General features: G+C 33.9%; 2 protein-coding genes across 2 annotated transcripts; one reads left to right on the top strand and one right to left on the bottom strand.

Annotated features, from left to right (window-relative positions):
* Window positions 1–3,524: 3,524 nt before the first annotated feature.
* LOC125871660 (PHD finger protein ING1) lies at window positions 3,525–11,391 on the top strand. Its single transcript, XM_049552297.1, has 7 exons — window positions 3,525–3,808; window positions 4,530–4,601; window positions 5,156–5,343; window positions 6,216–6,279; window positions 6,373–6,469; window positions 10,845–10,995; window positions 11,082–11,391. Exons 1-7 carry the CDS (start codon window positions 3,781–3,783, stop codon window positions 11,190–11,192), a joined length of 711 nt encoding a protein of 236 aa, XP_049408254.1. The 5' UTR covers window positions 3,525–3,780; the 3' UTR covers window positions 11,193–11,391.
* Window positions 11,392–13,196: 1,805 nt separating this feature from the next.
* On the bottom strand, window positions 13,197–18,887 carry LOC125870347 (chaperonin CPN60-2, mitochondrial-like). The gene is made up of 17 exons (XM_049550756.1): window positions 18,685–18,887; window positions 18,545–18,569; window positions 18,326–18,457; window positions 16,786–16,945; window positions 16,485–16,660; window positions 16,050–16,145; window positions 15,555–15,659; window positions 15,346–15,432; window positions 15,163–15,252; window positions 14,994–15,074; window positions 14,835–14,903; window positions 14,559–14,636; window positions 14,372–14,467; window positions 14,134–14,233; window positions 13,954–14,057; window positions 13,653–13,837; window positions 13,197–13,552 (listed from the first exon to the last, which is right to left on the bottom strand). Exons 1-17 carry the CDS (start codon window positions 18,720–18,722, stop codon window positions 13,435–13,437), a joined length of 1,740 nt encoding a protein of 579 aa, XP_049406713.1. The 5' UTR covers window positions 18,723–18,887; the 3' UTR covers window positions 13,197–13,434.
* Between the last annotated feature and the right edge of the window lie 1,671 nt (window positions 18,888–20,558).

Below are 20,558 nucleotides of genomic sequence, written 5' to 3'. Positions count from 1 at the left end.
ACTGGGCTGAGTGCACCAGGATGCCCCTTTTTAAAAAATAAAAAATATCCTATTGAAAATGTTAATATTGGGATAAATCCCCCTACACTATGACCGAAATTCCAGAGACACCATAATTAAACTAACGTCCCATTATCTCTAAACTCATTTTTTTTTGTAATTTTGTACACCTTTTTGGCTTACGTGACATCCAATCATCTCCCACGCACCTCAACTATGTGGAGTCACGGAGTGTACATGTAAGCCAAAAAGTGTATAAAATTACAAAAAAATTGAGTTCGAGAGATAATTGGACCTTAGTTTAATTAAGATGTATCTCTAAAAATTCAATTATAGTCTCGGAGCTACTTATACCTTATCCTTTTATTATTTGACAAAGATGAGTCTGTATTAAATAATTCACACATGAATAACAACTACCAATTTTTTTTCACATGCAGAGTACCCTGACTATAACTATTGGAGTGAATAGGTGCTGGAATTTATTATACATAATATATTTTGTCTTAGCAGTGTTGTACATATTGAGTTTCATTTATTTCACATTTTGTTAGGTAGAATTAGAGGCGAAGTCAAGATTTAAACTTTATAAGTACTTCACGCTCAATAGATTCTTGTGGTTCGACTCTTCTCTAGATCTCACGCATATATTGAAAGCTTAGTGCACTAGATTGCCATTATTTTAATAGTGTAAACAAATTACAGATTATTGATATATTTTAACATGTTATATTATAAATGTTAAAACATAGGTAACCTAAATTTTTTACCTTAGCCCATTAGAGGAAAAGCCACCATTATGGTTATATCAGTTGAGTAATTTTATCACAAATTATATATTAATTTGCTTTTTTTAAAATCACTTAATATGTATAAATAATCATTCAGAACACGAATAAGCATTGTGATCCAAAACTCATAACTTAAATATTCTAAATCCGTCTTTGAACCTCTTATATTTTATCATATATGATAGAACACATGGTTTTATTTTATTCCCACAATATAATATAATACTAGCTAGGATAATCATTTAGTATGATATGTTTAATCATTTCAAAACCAAATCAAGGAAAAAAAGAAAACTTGAAGTACTTTTCTTTATCCCTTATTATTTTTATACACAATTAATTCATCAAATGTTCCCAAATCTTATTATATTAATTCTTAAAAATTGTTAGTCTAAAGAAAAATAAAATAAAAAAGTAAAAGAGTGAAAATGAAGAAAGAGGATCTTAGGCTGTAAAAGCAAAAACTTTGATTGTTTTTAAAGACTTTAAGCCATGCAAGACGAACATAAGATGACAAATTAGGTTAGTACAAATAAGTTTGACCCTATTATATCCATGCCAGCTATGCATATTTTTCGAGATTACGCGTAAAAGTTTTTATCAAAATTTAAATTAAAAATGTCTAATCGAAACATATTATCATATATTTAGATGCTTAAGTTAAACAAATCATAGCTCAAACGTCTAAATGAAATTTATTGACAAGTTACATCGTGAATGTAACATTTTTTTTATAGTAGAGTTTACCGGAAAGATATCTACAAATAAATTATCTCAAAATGTGATATTTGCAATTTTAAAAATATGTAACTTGTTGTAACGAATAAAGATGACATGCATATTAACGTTTTAACAATGTCTAATTTAAATTATTTTTTAATAGAAAAGAATATATGGGGTCCTTGTTAATTACGCGTTTAAGGGGAATTATAATTAATTAATTATATTACTAGTAAGTACCGTTGGACAGAAAGGAACGGTGCTCGAGGGTATTATTTTTCATAATTTTGTTGATTACACATTAAGCAAATCATCATTAGCAAGTGATTTCATTATTTTTGTTGTATGAATTTTGATGGCTTCTATTAATTTAACCAGTTTAGTTACATCTTAACTCGAATGAGGTGATAAGAAAGTCGTGGATCTCGTAGAATGAAGCTACGATTGTATCTAGATAGAAATGGTGATCTTCTGATGTTTTCAAGTCAGCCATAATAGAATGGATAGGCGAAATAGTCAATAACAGTCTGTGCTCGCCTACCATAGATAATGTGTGATCACAAAATGAATTAATAATTTTAAGTCCACTGATTGAATTTCCTTGATGACACATATTTTCTAGAATTTAGAACCGTATGCTCTAAATTACCTCCCATAAAAACATTATTCAATGAATGTGTATATAGAAATGCTATTTTCTTTTATTTTTATCCTAATTAAAAAGAGATTTAAAATTATTATTAGCTAGTAGCTGACACAGTTCAAATCAATTCTTGCCATGTGCACAACTATGATTTATATTTTAAAAATGTCTTTTTACATTACCCTTTTTCAAATGTTGTTTCTATTATTTGTTTGATGCTATTTTTAAGATTATACCGACAATGATAATTATAAAAAATGATTTGAACTGCCTTTTTTGTTCTTTTTAGTACATTGATAAGATCTTAGTAATAATGATATATAAGTTGTTAGGTATGAATATGATATAATTGGTTTTATTATTTGTGTCTTTTTGAGTGAGTCAGCGGCCTTATTTTTGGGAGCAAGTGAATATATGGATTTGTTGAAGTTTAGTTAGAATATAGGCATTATATATGCAAGTGTTATGAGAGAGGGTTCTTAAATCGATAATTATATTAAGATTGAGTGAGGATACTTAATATACGAGCAACTCCCTCTTGTCATATTATAAGAAGTTCAAATGTGCAAAAAAGAGATAAATCAATTTTTTTCACAAAGTCAACAGAGAATCGATACTCAACCATGTTGAAGCTCGAAACTTCTAAATTTTGAAATTCGAATTTCGTAAATAAGCTATGTTTTGAGGAAATATTGTTTGAAAGATTGATTACATATTGAGGATCCTAACTCTCAAATTTTGAGTGATTTCGTGTAGCTGTTAATGTGTTTTGGATAAATCTAGTGCTTAGATTCAAGGAAAAAGAGAAGTAAGTTTTTATTTATAATAGTGTATAATAATGTATATTAGGGTGTAATTGTATATCAAATTTTGTATATTGGATTGAATTTTGGGCTAAATATTTATAGCGTATATTTTAGGCTATATTTTTACAATATAAATTAGGTAATACTAGTATTTTCTAAAAAAAAAAAAAGCAATTTACATATTTCCCAATATTTAGGAGCTAATTAATTAGGTTCATGCTAGTTAGCAATATTGCGAATCTTACAAGATTTTGGACTTCAGTTACATGTATCTGACGCATTTAGATACATGTATCTCGAATACATGAGATCAAAATTAGGTGTAATTTGTTCTAGATACATTGTATCCTAATGGATTCACATGTGTATGGCTCTCTCGCTCGCAACTCCTCTCTCTCATTCGCTTCTTTCACTGTATCTGATATCCCATATGCATGTATTTAGTGTAATTCACATATATTTCTCTTATAAATACGGATGACAATGAAACAATATCTCAATGAAATTAATAATATATTAAAAAAATAAATTGTGAAACCCGCAACTCACCCCGTTACACAAACAAGATCTTTAAAATTTTACTTCAACCCGCTCTGCCTTGCACCTGTCCGTAAAAGGACCAACCCGCCCCGCCTGAAGCGAAACCCACCCGCTCCACATCCGCCCCGCGCCCGTTTAAAAACTCTTTATAAGAGGGATTTACAAAATTCAGAAACTTTTTTAGAGTATAAATATGTTGAGCTAAGTCTAATCGAAGCCCATATTAGGGCTTGAAACTCAAAATCAATAATTCATCGCTGGCTGTAAGAATCTCAGAAAAATGTCATTCATCGAAGAATTTCAAGCCAGTAAGTTTCAATTTATTTTTTTTGAATTTTTTATAATTTTTTAAAATATTTTTTATCTGTTCCAATTTCTGTTTTATAGATTCATATAAAGATTGAATTTTTGTTTCGAATTCATAAGCCTGAAATTGAGAAAAAATAAATTCAGTACAATTCTAAGGATGCTGTGTACTTTATGTGCCAAAATAGTTGTCATGTTTTGCTTCGAGATGAAAAAAGGGATGTTTTGTTAATAGAAACAAAAAAAACAAGTGTTTGTATCTGTAATTATATAAATAAAAATACTCATCCGAGCTGGAATACGAGAATTTCCACCTTGTTGAAGATCTAGTGGTGCTACCCGAAGACTTAAATGAATAGCCAATGAGAATTTGCGCGTAGCTTTTGTTTTTTATTTGGTCAATTTGACTATTTTTTTTGGAGCTAAATTGGATTAGATTAAATCAAGATTAGTGATTAAGTGAAATAGTTATTGTTTAGTGATTCCTATTTCATGATAGAACCTATTAGCGATAAGATGCACGCCTTTTATTGTTCTGGTCCCTGAATTGAAACGCTGCCTAAGTGACGTGGAACACTCGAGAGTGATTTTTAGTATTCGAGCATGATTTTTAGTATTGTCTGTGTAAGAGTGGTGTGTGATTAATTATAGAGGAATTAGTTATTCCTTTATGCAATTATGCTTTGATTTCTAACAAGTGCTACATTGATGATATTGTCTCAGATATCGAAGCTCTTCCGAACCATTTGCGGAGGAAGTATGCGTTGCTGCGTGATTTGGATAAAAGTCTGCAAGGTATTACTTATAGTGCAAACTTTATATATTATTGGACTATTAATGTTTTCTTACGCAAGTTAGTTTCTTTCTGACTTTCCATTGCGATGTGCTTAATTAAGTACATTTGTACATTGTTGAGTCGATTGATAATTTTCTGATTGTGGAAACACTATGCATTTTGAGTGGAATAAGGAGCTGTCTTTGGCACATGCTGACAGGAAGCTTAATCTTCATGGAGTCCCCTTGCATTATATCTAATGAAATGCCTAGTATAGTGGAATTGTAGAAGATTCACTGGTATATCCTCGTTAAATTGCAGAACAGAACAGTAATGCTTTGGTCTTCTGATTGCCACTGGCCCCGTTGGTTTTTTTAGAATGCAAAAAACGATGTTGATAAATATACTCCTGATTGGCTAAGAGAAAATAGGATAATTTTCTAAGATTCTTAATAGCATTTAGCACTGCTGTGTTAGTAGCTCGACACAAGCACATCAGGGGTAATGGTGTATGCTGTTTCTTCATTTCTTAGTTTGTGGCATTATTACCAAATAAGTGTTTTTTTCTGAACAGGAGTCCAGACCCAAAATGAACAACGTTGTGACAAAGAAATAGAGGATATGATACAACGTATTAAGGCTGGTAATGTGACACCAGACTCTTCACTAATCAAATTCTCTGATGATGCATTGGATGAGCAAAAGCATGCAATCAGGATTGCTGATGAAAAAGTTGCACTAGCTTCTCAGGCATATGATCTGGTAGGGATTTTGGAAACTGCATCTTCTTTCTACATCAAGCAAAATGTTTCGTTCAATATTCACAGTTCCTTCAGTTCAATCTATTCTAGGAGCATTCACTTTAAGCTTAGTTGTTCAGTCTCCTTATTTTAGCTTTCTTTGTAAGTTGGATGATGATGATCGTGGTGAAGTTACTTAGTCTTATTCACTTGATACTTGAATGAGATAGAATGTAGCAATGTTTATGAGTTAATCTTTGAAGAAATTTGTTAATTCTTGACCTTTAGAAGAACTTATTTGTCTAAATTCCCTTTGTTCTTGAATTATAAAAGAGAAAACTTATGGCATTACCTAGAGGGTGGTTTTGAATGACAATTATTACCAAGTTCCTGTTTGACTATTTGGTGGATAGGTAATTTTTCCAATTTTGATATTTCAAGGACACAAAAATGATCATGATTGTGAATTGTGATCATAAAATCATGTCCCGAGAAGTTGTATAAATTCCCAGGGCCACTATCTAAGGAGCTTCTGTAAGATTTTTATATGAGCAACCCAAACATGAACTTAGTTTTGGTTATTGAATCCCTTATAAGACTAAAGTTTAGATGTAAACTTCCTTGATAATATGCTCCAAGATGCACTTAGACAAGATTTGCCAGGTGTTAACTGAATGAATATCATGCATAAATACAAACTGATACAATGAGGAGGAGTAAATGACTGGTTGTACACATTGCTTCACTGGTATATACTATTGTTTTTATTCCTTCTCAGATGAAGTGATAATTGTGTGGTTTGAAATTGAGGTTTGGTAAGGGTAGTAGGTTTTGTTTATTATTGTATCGTTAATCTACCCTTTATGGCAATCAGTGAGAAAATTCTTGCAACAGGTAGATGCTCATATTCAGCAGCTTGATCAGTACTTGAAAAAGTTTGACGAAGATCTCCGGAGAGGTATGTCTGTATCAGCTTCCTCATCTTTTCACCAAGAACAGTGGCCAAACTTACTCATTCTCTTACTGTAGAACAACTTTCTCTTTTATGCAGAAAGGGATACTGCTGTTGTTACTGGAGCTCCTGCTACCACTGTTGAAAATAACGTCAAATCTGGAAGGTCTGGTGAGGGTAAGGGAGGGCGTAAAAAGTAAGTGCTATATCTTTTTCCTAAATATAAAGCCATCATAGTAATCACTGAATGGTCTTTTCGTAGGAAACTTGCTTTAGCTGCAACTTTCCTAATTTTTTGCCGTTAAAATTTTTCTTATAAGGAGCTCTTAGTTGTGTTATTCACCAACCAAATCTAGACAAGTTACATTTTTTTATTTTTTTTCATATGGTATCAGAGCTTCTATGACGCCAGTAAAGACCAATGTAACACCTGCCTACTGTTGGCCTGCTTATGATGTCTACTTTGCCAAAGTTGCTTCTTCTTTTTATAAGTTTGATATCCCTGTTCTTTTTCCTATGACTATTATGCGTCTGTTTTGGTTATCCTTCTGGTGGCACTTAGAGGAAGAGGTGGGTCCAGGAATTGAAATTTATGGGTTCTTACAACGACTTCTAATATACGATAATACTAGTTCACAATAAAAAAAATATAAATAGTTAGGGAATATTTTAATACATATGTAGGATTTCAGCAAAAGCTACTTGTTCCCTGAAACCTGCACCCAACATGTTGCATCCACCCCTGGTGGCACCATCTCTCTAGACCACTATTCCATCCATTCCTCCAACAATTTTCAAGTAAAAATATTCCTCCGAACTCCTTTTCATATTTTATTAATTGTGTAAGTGTACGAGTATTTAGTTCCTCCTTCAAACATTGAATTTCTGCTCATTGTCTTAGAGATTTTCTTCTCTTCTTTCTTTCATGGTACTAGAGTTTGTGCACTGAGGCCCTCATTTCAGTTTTGATTTCCAATTGCGCCGAGAGTTTTCGTCTCTTGTTTTTTGTTATTAGATTTTAGATATTAATCTCCCTTGAACATTGAGTTTTTCGCCATTGTTTGATCACTTTTTCCAGTTGCTCTTCAGCGGCCGATTCAAGCTAAGCTGATGGCGTTTTGGATATTTGTGTCATCATACCTCCTTCATTAATGGGAATACATTTCTTTTCTGTGTATGCTGCAAGAAACATCTTTTTGGTGTGCATTTCCAATGACTTTTTGGAGAAATGAATATACTTGACTTGATTTTCCTGTTTTGATTTGCTTGTGGTATACTTGTCTCATTAAGTCAAGTCAACAGTAACTTTGTCCGGTATACTCCCGTTTTGATTTGCTTTATCACCTTGAGTTTGAGAGGGCATGTTGAAAAAACAAGAGAGACTATTGCACTTATAGAGACATCTATTAAAGCTATGAAATATTCTAAATGGTAATGATATAATTAGGAGTTTTGGGTATTTAGGGAAGTTGCCTCAATGTAAACTTCCTTATTTAGGAAACTTGCCTTAGTTTATACTTTCCTCGTTTGCCTAATTTTTTTATTTTCATGTAAATCTAAACTCTTATTTAAGGAACCCCCAGTTTTTTTTACTAGGTTAATTATTTTATAAACAATGGTAAAAAATCTCTCATGTACTAGAAGTATACCAGAAAGTAGAAAATCTACAACATAATATGAAATTCAACAAGCTATTGCAGTTATATTTATCTATTAAAAGAATGAAAGGTTCTAAATGGTAATGATATAATTTAGAGTTTTGGGTATTTAGGAAAGTTGCCCTTTGTAAGGAAGGAATTGGATTTTTCGCATTTACTAGTTTGAATTCCCACGGCACCAAAAAATGTTTGTCTTCTTACTCGCCTGACAGCAAGGGAACAACATTGGCTTCGTGTGCAAATGCTCATGTGAAGATGTCGCAACTCGTTTGTGGTGCGATATTTTGAGATGGTTTGGACTGCCATGGGCTATGCAAGGCACAGTGAAGGAGGTGTTCTCTGGCTAAAAATTTAGAAGGAGAAGGAGGAAGAGTGGGATATTGCCCCATTAGCATCCATGTGGGTAGAGACGAATCCAAGATTTTGAGAAGATGGGTGTACCATTGCTTTTAAGATAAGATATAAAATATTATAGTGACAACAACTTGGTGGGTAAAAGATAATTATACTAGCACAAAAGACATCACCAATTTACAATTGAACTCTACGAGATTTCATACTTTGAAACAACAACAACATAGCCAGTGAAATCTAAGTGGGCATTGGCCCGTCTGGGGAGGGTAGAGTGTATGCGAAACCTTACCACTACCTCGTGGAGGTAGAGTGGCTGTTTCCGTTCATGATTCCTCTTCTTGGCCTTTGCGATGGTGATTTAGCATTTAGGTTTTAGAGCAATAAAAAGGCAATACCGATTGGGGTTTTTTGTTTTATGATAAATAGGGATTAGAGAGTGATACTATAATAGAGAACAAAATAATTTTTGGGAAGGAGAAAACTCTAAAGTGTTCCAAGCTACGGAAACAAGAGCTTTTTCTTTAGAATAAAGAAAGGAAAAGAAAGAAATAAGTTTTGTGGGCTGTGGCTGCTATCAATGTTATTAGAAGAGGAAAAGAGGCTTTAAAAGGGAAAAAAGGACAGCTGCTAAAGAATAAGAGGGAAAGAGGTTTGAAAGTAAAAAAAGGACCGCTGCTTAGCAGCTTTAGAAATAAAAAGGTAAAAAACTAAGACGAAAACGGAATCAAGCGAATTCGATCCCTCGACCATCAAGTGGGATTCGCTCAAACTAGAGCTCAAACCAGTGAACCACTCAGCCTCTTTTCACCATGGGTTCCTTCAGATAATTCTAGATATATTCAACAAACTATACGCATAATATATCTAGTTTAGTCGGGTGACCACGAGTTTATTTCGAGAATCAACCAACGGAAAAATCCATAACTCACACAAATAAATCAATGGAATGAATCAATGGCGTGAACCATATTTTATATGGTAAATTTGCCACTGCGTGGGCCTGTGGAAGGAAAGAAATCGGAGAACTTTGGATGGATAGAGAATAGCTATGCAATGTTTGAGCAATTACCTCTCATTTCTAGTATCTTTTTGATTCACCTATGAGGTTCCAGCTAGTATAAATGATTGGTTGCCGTACTTAGAAAATCATATTATGTTGTAGATTCTCTACTTTTGGTTATACTTCTAGCACACGAGAGATTATATCATTGTTAATAAAATTATTTACCTAATTAAAAAAATTGAGGGTTCCTTACATAAGAGTTTAGATTACATGAAATAAAAAAAATAAAAAATTGGTAAAGGAGGAAAGTATAAACTAAGGTAAGTTTCCTAAATAAGGAAGTTTACATTGAAGCAACTTTCATAAATACCCAAAACTCCTAATTATATTGTATTACCATTTAGAACATTTCATACCTTTAATAGATATATCTAAATATAAGTGCAATAGTCTCTTGAATTTCATATTACATTGTAGATTCTCTACTTTTTGGTATACTTCTAGTACACGAGAGATTTTACCCTTGTTAATAAAATTATTTACCTAATTAAAAAACTAGGGAAATGAGGAAAGTATAAGCTAACGTAAGTTTCCTAAATAAGGAATTTTACATTGAGGCTTATAATAATGACTTCACTGAAACCGATCTTTCTCTTCCCAACCCATCTCCATGAGCTTTGACAATCATGTGATGTACTTTGCTTGTGAAACATTTCGACTAGGTCAGGAATTCATCTACTTCTTAGTCCTTTAGGTTCTTCCTGACCCTTACATCCCAATGAACTTCTCCCTCTGGTAACTTTCAAATCTTGTACTCATCTCCTTCTGCTCGAGATTTGCAAATGTTTAGGGATGTCAGTCTCAACATCACTTCCTACACTATTTGTGATTCCAAAGCTGGTTTTCTTTCTTATGTTACGATGAAATCTTTCCTTCCTTTTATAATATCCAACATCCACATTCAATAGGAAGTGGGATATTTTCAAGACCCCCCTTCCCTTTCTCCATTTCTTTGGGGACATAATCTCCTCTCAGCTGATTAAGTGAAAAATATGCTACTTATAGAGATTCAAGAGAAGTGCTCGTTTCTTTTTTATTCTCTTTTTTCACAGTTAGCAAAAAGATTTACATAAATAATGAGGTATATCATGTTGTTTTGCCTTGTACCTTTGCCCCCAAATATTTTACCCTAGGTTGCAATTCTTTATCAGAAATGTAGTTGTTTTGTAATTTCTAAACAAACATTTTATCCTTTTCCCTTATAACCCGCAAAAAGTTTCACCAAGTGTAAGCAGAACAACGCTTGATCCATGAGTTTGGAAAGAAGTGGTTTCCCTTGGCAACTGAACCAGCTTAATTTTCTATTGGTGTTAGTTTTCCAAGTCCCAATGTTCTTTGGCCATTCTGTCGGTTTCTGTGGCCAAGGGAAGCCACTCGTGGGAGTTGTTGTCTGTCGGTTTCTGTGGCCTGACGGATAAACTCGTGTAAATGTATATATCTGTCCTTGTGTGGTATTTAGATTAAACTTGTGCTGAAGAGAATAATTTGTTCTGCAGAACACGTCTTGCTACAGCAGCTGCAGCTACAGCCACTGCAGCAACACCAAGTGGAATGGACTTGGATCTGCCTGTTGATCCAAACGAACCAACATACTGTTTCTGCAATCAAGTTAGCTATGGTGAAATGGTTGCTTGCGACAATCCTAATGTACGTACTCAGCTAAGTCTTACCAATCATCTCCTTAAACTTTAGTACATTGAACATTTCCTAAAATTGATTATGCCCTTCAACAGTGCAAAATAGAGTGGTTCCACTACGGCTGCGTTGGCCTCAAAGAACAGCCCAAGGGGAAATGGTTTTGCGCGGATTGTGCAGGAACGCAAAAGAAGCGGAAAGGAAAGTGATAGAAATAGAAGAAAATCACCCAGTATACTGATTTTAGACATTTTAGCAATGGGATAAATTTATATTGATACTGTGCTACTGTAATTTTGTTCTGTGTTGGCTGTTTTCTTGACAATGCTTATGTCTATCGTTTGACTCTTCTGGTAAAAACCTTTTCTGAGTCCATTACTCAAATGGTCATTCAACTATTCGAAATTACTTACTCGAGCCTGGGTCCTTCGGAAACAGTCTCCTTTCCTCCACGAGGTAGGGGTATGGTCTGCCTATACTCTATCCTCCTCAAACCCCACATGCAGGATTCTATAGGGTATGTTGTTTACATAATAATAGAGATTGACCAATTTAACTGATTTTTCTGGTCAGGCATGACTTCATTTTTCCTCACCTAATCACCTGTTATCATGCCAAACAAAGGAGAGTGATATAGAAAAAACGAAGTAATGAAAGAAGAAGTCATTGCTGGTGCCTAGTAGCAACGACCTGTCACGATCTATTGATTCATATAAAGCTCTTGTTAAGACCACGTCTTCCTTCAAGAGCGGGGATAAGGGAACACCCGTCTATAAAATGAGGCTAGTGTTCTGTCTTCATTGGTTCCGCTTCTAGGTAAAAAGCAAAAACCTATGAAAATATTGTTAAACATAACCTAGAAAAGAATTAGAATAATTTCAACACACTAATTAATAATTTAATACATTGAGAAATCAATGACTCAACAAAAAATATTACTTTTATTTCTAACAATAAACTATTTCACATTAAAACAAATAAACTATTTTTTTCACCAATCAGCATATTTATAACCTACATTTTGACCATCAGTCAAATAAAGACCATCTTCCTTCACAGTCCATTGACAAACAGTTGTACGAGCTGTAATATTTGAATCCTTAACACACGTATCGAGATCATTGAATACCTCAAAAGCTTTATCGTTAGAATTCTACCAGAAATGACAAAAGAAGATAGGTTTCAATAACGTGCTAGCATGAAATGACCAATTGATATTAGTTGTTGGAGCAATATCATGAAATCCTATATCATCGTCTTTAGATATACAATGAACTGTTAGTGTAGGGGAATTATTTGGTAGGGCATTCCATACATAAACATTATATTTTGGCCCATCAAAAATACTCCCTTTTGCTTGTGGAAAGCAAAAACATAAAAATGCATAGCAAGAAAATAGCTTTGATTTGTGAATAAGCCATACCAAAAAAAAAAAAGTTGAAATTTTCTTGTTTTTGGCTTTAACTACTATAAGGGTAGATGGTTTTTATACTGTCAAATCGCTTTGAAATACTTATACATTATATATAATTTAAATCCATAAGAGATCATCAAATGCCAAATATGGAAAGTTATTAAATAAATTGCAGTAAGCAAAAGAGAATATTCTAATTATACTTCAAATATGTATTGGAAGAACAAGAATAAGTATAATTATATTTAAATTCTTAGAATATTCCCATATGAATAATTGATTAATATAGTGTGAAAAGGGTAACTTATTTACATCTATTTGATCTCTAAAATGTTTTAAAAAAATCATACTTAGTCATAACTTCCCAATTAGGAGTTTATTGTAAATGAGGATCCACTTTACCAAACATAGAATAATAAACGGAAAGAATAAAAAATTCTCTTAAACTATCGTTCAAAAATGTCCATACTATACCGTCAATATAGTAGGTTATAACATATTTGGAATATTCAGAATTCTTCAACGATAATAGTGTCCAATTTATAATCAACCAATCTTGTATTTGGACACCTTAATCTGATGCTCCCTCTAATTTTGGTCACGGGTGCACCTATTGAGTCTAAATGTTTCTCATTCGTCAATTTCAACCGCGGAAAAAATAGACCATAGCTTGCTGCTAAAACACGTTGCTTTGAGAGATTCGATCTCCCTAGTCAAAACGTTCCGAAAAAAGAACAGTAGAACAGGTATAAATTCATCACCTCAAAATAACAGTAAAACCAGAAAGGACACCAAAACAAACACTGAAATGGACCTATATTTTGTTAACCAAAATGCTGCGTATTCAAATGAAGACTACAAATTTTGAACCTACAAAAACACGAGTTCACAATGGTCTCTCTTGCTATTGATACAATAGGCGCATTTTCTATCGTAAAGATTCATCAAAATAGGAAACAACTCTAAATTTATTTTTTTTGCTTTGTTCTAAACAAATGTGTGTCAAGCAGCTGCAATTACTGTTTTTGGCTTTTCAATTAGAAGTCCATGCCACCCATACCACCACCCATACCGCCACCCATTGCAGGAGTTTCCTTCTCATCCTTAGGAAGCTCGACAACAACTGCTTCAGTTGTGGTCAAGAGAGATGAGACGCTGCATAGAACACAACACAAAAAGGGAAGTTAGCAAGAATGTGAGGCCAATGTCTTAACGACGAAAGAACAAGAAAATAGGAAGGGGGTGATATGCTAACCTGGCAGCATCAACCAAAGCTGTCCTAATCACTTTCACTGGATCGATAATCCCTGCCTTTATCATATCTACATATTCACCCTTGGCCGCATCATATCCAAGATCAAGGTTGTCCTGATCCAACAGTTTACCAACCACGACAGCACCCTCTACTCCTGCGTTAGAGGCTATTGTATGTACTGGTGTCTGCAAACACAAGTTCAACCAAGTCAGAAGTAATTCACAACACAAGATATACCTCGAGTGAAATTACTCTATTTCTAAGAAGCTAATTAGCAGGGTTAAAAAGGAGTACAGCAAACCTTCAGAGCATTCTGAATAATTTGTACACCAATCTTCTGGTCAAAGTTGGCTGTTGTCAAATTATCCAATTCTCTTGCTGCATAAAGAAGAGCAACACCACCACCTGCAAGACAAAAGGATCAATAATCTCCGACTAATTGGCTCTTCCCATTTTGCTACGAATTCACAGACATATTAACCTGGAACAATTCCTTCCTCCACTGCAGCCTTTGTGGCATTCAAAGCATCAGTTACTCTATCTTTCTTTTCACCAACCTCAGCTTCACTGGCACCTCCAATCTGAAAATTAGTACACATACTGTGATGGCATATTATAATAACGAGTCCGAATTAACAGTTGCAACTTCTTTCCTCTGATAGAAAAGTTTGAATTCTTCTTTAGAACTGAATTTACACAGGTTGCAAACAAAGGCATACCTTTAACACAGCAACACCCCCTGAAAGCTTAGCTAGTCTTTCCTGCAACTTCTCCTTGTCATAGTCAGATGTGCTCTGTTCAATGGTTGATCTAATCTGCAAATACAAAGTGCACGAGTATATGCTCAACTCCATGCTGAAGTACAGTGCTTTTACCGATATTGGTGAAAAAGTAAGCAAGACGAACCAGTTCACATCGTTCCTCTATGGACTTCTTCTCACCAGCACCATCAAGAATGACAGTATCATCCTTAGAGATAGTCGCCTAGGAAAAGGAAAGCATGAGTAAACTTAACAGTAGGAGACACATAGATACAGTCGATCCCCCCTACCCAGCATATAACTCACTAGAAATACCAAACATGCATCACATTATGCACAATTTTCTCATGCACTTATATATTCAAAAGAAAACATACTTAGTAAAAGAAACAACGACAGCCAAATCACGCAGCAAGAATACCTCTTTACTTGTTCCCAGCATCTCGAACTCCAAATTTTCAATGTTCAGTCCAAGCTCTTCTGTTATGACCTACCATACAAGCAGTAATACACGTTGGTTAGGTATCATGAAGACAAATATCAACTATCTCATACATGAGCACAGTAGAACAGTTCTCACTTGGCCTCCAGTTAAAATAGCAAGATCTTGCAAATAAGCTTTCCTGTTTTCACCAAAGCCTGGTGCTTTGATGGCACAAACCTGTAGACATTTACAGACAATACATAATCACCAGACTGAGGAGAAGTCGAACAACAGAACAGGAAATACTGATCACTGATCAGCATACCTTGATTCCAGCACGGAGTTTGTTCAAAATAAGAGTGGCGAGTGCTTCATTGTCCACATCTTCAGCCACAATTAAGAGGGGCCTTTGTCTCTGCATAGATGAAATAAGATTGCAAGAGTAAGATAGACAGCAACATGATCAATCTCATAGACACCAAATTGATAATCTCAGTAAGAGGATCACCTTCAGAGCTAACTCCAATGCTTTCACAACAGCATTAACGCTTGAGATTTTTTTCTCATGAATCAGAATTAGTGGGTTATCCAGTTCCTGCCAGACATCAGGAGAATAGTGAGTTTTAAACAAGAGAATGGTGCAAAATATGTAAAGAATGTTGGCACAGCGAGCAAACTTGTGTGAGCTTAACTAAGATTAGCAAGCCAAAAACATACACATTTCTGATTCTTCTGATTTGTGATGAAGTATGGTGATATGTAACCTCTATCCAACTTCATCCCTTCAACAACATCCAACTCATTGAGCAATGTCTTCCCGTCCTGTGTGATAGTAGAAATGAGTTAGCTACACATCATTACAGTAACAAGTCTCCCACAAATTAGCCAAAGTGTATAACAAATAGATACAAATTGGACCATGAAAAGATGTTTTTCATAACTGGGCAACAAAATAATTTATCAAAATCCCATATGCTTGATTTCTAGCCCAAATTCTCCCATATAACCACTAAAATTCATCAGGTATCAATTAGTAAAACTTGGCAAAGATATCGTCTACTTCAGTTCCAGCCACATCCCAAGAGCATATTGAAATCAGAAGCTTCCTAATTTAGGGCACGCATTTTAAAGCTCATATAGATAGTTAGGACCACAGTGACCAAAAGATGCATACAGAGATTGCATACATAGATAGACAATAGGATTACTTACTTGAATAGTGATGACTCCCTCCTTGCCTACTTTCTCCATTGCCCTTGCAATTAGGTCGCCAATTACTCTTTCTCCGTTTGCAGAGATAGTCCCAACCTATCAAAAGTTACAATATCAAAATCTTATGGGAAGAAGAAGTGTATCATTTAAGCAAAGAAGAAGTTACACAGAACTCTTCAGTGCATTATTAAATCTTCTTTCCCGGGAGATCTTTTACTTCAGCCTTTTTCTCCTTCTACTAGTACTGCTTCCCTATGAGTTCCTTTTCACTGTTTATTTTGTTTTCTTTCTCTTTTTTTTTTTTTGCGTTTGGTTGGGAGGGGTCAGGCTTAGAGGCTTCTAGGGAGGGAGGAGGTTGCCTGCAAAAGAGAGAGAATTGTATGTACCAAAAAAGCAGTATTTTTTATGTGCAAATTTAAAAACTGGCAAAGATACCTGTGCAATTTCCTCAGATGTACTGATCATCCGTGCTCTGCTTTTCAGGTTTGTCACAACAGAATCTACAGCCATGGTAATACCCCGTCTAAGGTCCATTGCATTCATACCAGCTGCAACTGACTTGCATCCTTCAGCAAATATTGCTCGGGTGAGGACTGTTGCACAAGTGGTACCTGAAAAAACAGAGAAAAGACAGAATCCCAATTATATTAGGCTGGAAATTCATAAATTCAGTGCAACAAAGAAAGAGACATCAAACTCCAGCACTGGAGGCAATACTGGACGCCTAAAGACTTACCATCACCAGCAACATCATTCGTTGCATTGGCGACTTGTTTTACAAGGCTAGCACCAACATTTTGTATCTTGTCCTTGAATTCAATACTTTTTGCAACAGTCACGCCATCTTTTGTTACTTTGGGTGCACCCCAACTTTGTTCAATCACCACATTACGCCCCTACAAAATAAGCATCTAGTATCATTTGTCACCAATGATGATGAATCTGTTACCACCAGAAACATAGGAGACACAGAGGTAATGAATAATTCTCATCTCCAACAAGTATGTTGGCAGAGAAAGTATTGCTGCCTTAGTGTTCTCCAAGCTCAAACAGCAGATGCAAGGAGCAATGAGAAAAAAAGGCAACTATTTCACTTTTGCTTCAACAGAACGAGTTGTCCCAAAATGTTGGAAGTTTGGCCAACCAGAGAAAGAAGCTTATTGACAGCTTGACATAATTTTCATCTGGGACAACAAATTCCTCTTAGTAGGGACCTAAATAGAGGAGTTCCTCTAAATGTCATTTAAGTTGCATATCCCCCTAATCCTAATAAGTACTTCCCAGAACACAATAAGAAGCATGTGAGCATCTGAAAATGGCAATAATTTAATGTTTGATGGAATCGATTTACATGTCTACATAACTGAATTCATGTTATCAATTTCCAAAAGATTAACCACACGTGTATGTGATAATTTTGCATTTTTTGTATGAACTTGAACCATTAGATCCAACAAATGAACAAGTCAAAAGAAAGAGAAAAGCCCCATCACAACCCATCAGATCAACATAATATACAATATACACGAATTGGAAAATAGATGTCTATAATTTGCTAAAAACAAGATTCTTTCACCAAAATTCAGATCCATAACATGGGTTTCACTACAATCTTTTGTTTTTTTCCATGGGTAATGAGTTTTGCTACAATCTTGAGTAACAAGTAACCCTTCCAAGGCTCAAACAATTGAATTTTTGGACAAGTGGACAACAAACAAGGACTTTACATATTTGGAAACAAGGTAACAATATTATCAAAAGCGAAAAGCACAAAAAACTCTAAGGTCCATTGTGGCTTTAGGCGCAAAGCACAAAGCACAAATAGAGCGTGGGCTTTAATGACAAAAGGCGCAAATGGAGAAAACATCCAAATATACATGTTTAGTCTAAGATTAATAATTATAATAAGGACAAAGAAATTAAATTCTTTAACGACAAAATGAAATATCAATTGTTTAGTGTGGCCTTTTCAGGAAACACACATTCACAAGGAAAAGTTTATCTTAGAGACTGATAACGACAAAAATCTTCAAGAGTATGGATGACGACCAAAAGCACACATTAAGCAACGAGAAGTGCTCAATGTGTTTTGAGCCTCCCTCATGGGCTTTAAGCGCGCCTTCAACAAAAACGCTAGGTAACAAGTTATTATTAACCATACTTATCTATAAGAAAACATCATATGTAATAAACTACTCAACCCCAAATAGCAATAATGCCACATACAATAGAGAAAACAGAATATATTCACAAATGGGGTTGATAAAGCATTTCACCTTTGGACCCATAGTGACTTTAACAGCATCAGCAAGCTGCTCAACACCTTGAAGCATCAAAGCTCTAGCTTCAACTCCAAATCTGATATCCTTTGCAGCATAGTTTCTACTCCAATTTAACCTCCCAACAATCTACAACAAAAGCATTTAAAACAACAATCCAAAACATACCACTTCTATAATCTATACACAAAAAAAAAAAAACATTAAAAAACTCACCTTTTGGGAACTGGTTCTTGCAACACTGTACAAACAAGAAAATGGGTATTTGTCAAAATTAAATCTTTCACTCTTCCAACACACACAACACCAAAAATAATGAAGAAAAAAAAACCAAAGTTACAGAATATGCAAATTACCTGGCTTTAGAAGCAAGATTTGCTGCAAAACGATACATTTTGAAACGGAGAAATGCTGCTGAAAGTGAAAATGGAAGGGGTTTTGAAGAACAAAGAGGGAAGTGGGGATGAAGAAGAAGCTTCAAAGGTATTTTATTTAGTGAGGAAGGGCCTAGAAGATCCCAAGATGCACCTTCTAGGGTTTTAAGGTTTTATGAAAGGGTTTAATTAATATAACAGTATGAAACTACTATAATCATATTCAAGATAATTAAAATAAAGTTCACAAAAAGTTGGTAATTTATAAATTCAAGAAAAGTTGATAAGAATTAAAAAGAGAAAAGAAGAAAAAAAAACAAAAATTACAATAAAGAAAAAAACGGAGGTAAAAGAGAATGTGGTAAGCCGATAACTATTGACGTTTTCATGATAGTAAGGTGCTTTTTTTTATTTAAATATCCACTTACAACTTGATTGTTGTTATTATTGCCGAGCTATAGCTATGATGACATTTCTTGCGGCTACCACCGGAATAATACTGAATGATCTAAAGAAGGTTGTAGCTTATTCAACTTGCAGTCAATTAAGTTTTTTCATCTTTGCTTGAGACATTTCTATCTATTCGGTTAGCGTCACTTAATGAATCGCGCTTTTTTTAAAGCATTATTATTTCTGCATGTAGGTTCGATAATTCATATCATGTTGGACAAGAAAGATATGTAGAAGATGAGAGGCTTGCCTACTCGTTCCCTTTTATCTATGTCATGACGTTCAGTCAACTAATTTATTCGATGCGATGTAAATATACGCTATCTTTAAATAGATATGTATAATATATACTTTATACTTATTATATAAACTAATTGATCGAAATATTTGTGGCCCTGATTATTTATTTCTTTCTCTTTTGGTGGATTAGAGCAATAAGTTTATGGAGCATTCCCTATGCAAAGAAATATAATGTGCTTGTATAAAGGTAAAATAAAAGGAAAAAGATCCAAATTTATTTATTAACTATGTGAATTTATCTAACTTTATTTATAGTTAATTAATGTTGAGATTATCCATTTTCTATAGTTAGAAAATTAAGCTAATATTATCTCTATTGACTTCACAGTTGAAGTATTTTTAAGTTTTATAATACCTCTAGAAAACAATATTTTTGGTCCCCTTTTATAACAAATTAGCAAATAGTATTAGCCGTATTCATATAGTTTATTATTCATTGTTATTATTACTATCTATTATTTCTTATGCTTTGAAAATTGCATAATCTTACTATTGACTTCACAGTTGTAGCATTTTTAAGTTCTACAATACCTCTAAAAGGCAATATTCCTGGTCCCCTTTTATAGCAAATTAGCAAATAGTATTAACCGTATTCGTGTAATTTATTATTCAGTATTATTGTTACTACCTATTGTTTTTTATGCTTTGAAAATTGTATATATTTCTCTTGAATGTAATGCTTTCTGTTTCCTTAAATGTAATGGTTTATTGTTTTTTTCTTCTTACAAACTATCACAATCTTATTTGAATACATAAATAATAATAGGTCAGGTAGAGAAAAAAATAGTAGGGCTCGTTGGTACAGTGTATAAAAGTGTTGCTCAATAGAGTGTATTAGTAATGCTTACATTAATAATGCTTGTATTAGTTATATTTGTAGTAGTTATTCATATATTATTTCTTATGCATTGTTTGGTTTGATGCATTAAAATTAGTAGGCATTATATACAAATATTTATTTATAAAATGATCCTCCACAATTATGGTGAAAAAGATGTAAAAGTATCTTTGAGGAAAAATTATTAAATTTCTTTGCATTACTAATACCTAGAAATTCATGGTACTAGTAATACATTCTTGGCCAAACACATACACATCCCCTTAAA

Source organism: Solanum stenotomum, chromosome 7, assembly GCF_019186545.1.
Source record: "Solanum stenotomum isolate F172 chromosome 7, ASM1918654v1, whole genome shotgun sequence".
NCBI classification, from domain to species: Eukaryota; Viridiplantae; Streptophyta; class Magnoliopsida; order Solanales; family Solanaceae; genus Solanum; species Solanum stenotomum.
The sequence above is the reverse complement of the archived record's forward strand: the minus strand, read 5'-3'. Positions and strand labels throughout refer to the sequence as shown.

Bases quoted from the DNA above. Each gene is read 5' to 3' on its own strand.
- LOC125870347 (XM_049550756.1), bottom strand. From the start codon at position 18,722: ATGTATCGTTTTGCAGCAAATCTTGCTTCTAAAGCCAG. The intron at 14,468-14,558 runs GTTCGTCTTGCT...TTGTATTTGCAG, and splicing joins TAGAGGAACGATGTGAACTG to ATTAGATCAACCATTGAACA. The intron at 14,058-14,133 runs GTTAATATGTCT...TTTGTCTTGCAG, and splicing joins GGAGGAAGGAATTGTTCCAG to GTGGTGGTGTTGCTCTTCTT.
- LOC125871660 (XM_049552297.1), top strand. From the start codon at position 3,781: ATGTCATTCATCGAAGAATTTCAAGCCA. The intron at 3,809-4,529 runs GTAAGTTTCAAT...ATATTGTCTCAG, and splicing joins CATCGAAGAATTTCAAGCCA to ATATCGAAGCTCTTCCGAAC. The intron at 6,470-10,844 runs GTAAGTGCTATA...TTTGTTCTGCAG, and splicing joins GGTAAGGGAGGGCGTAAAAA to AACACGTCTTGCTACAGCAG.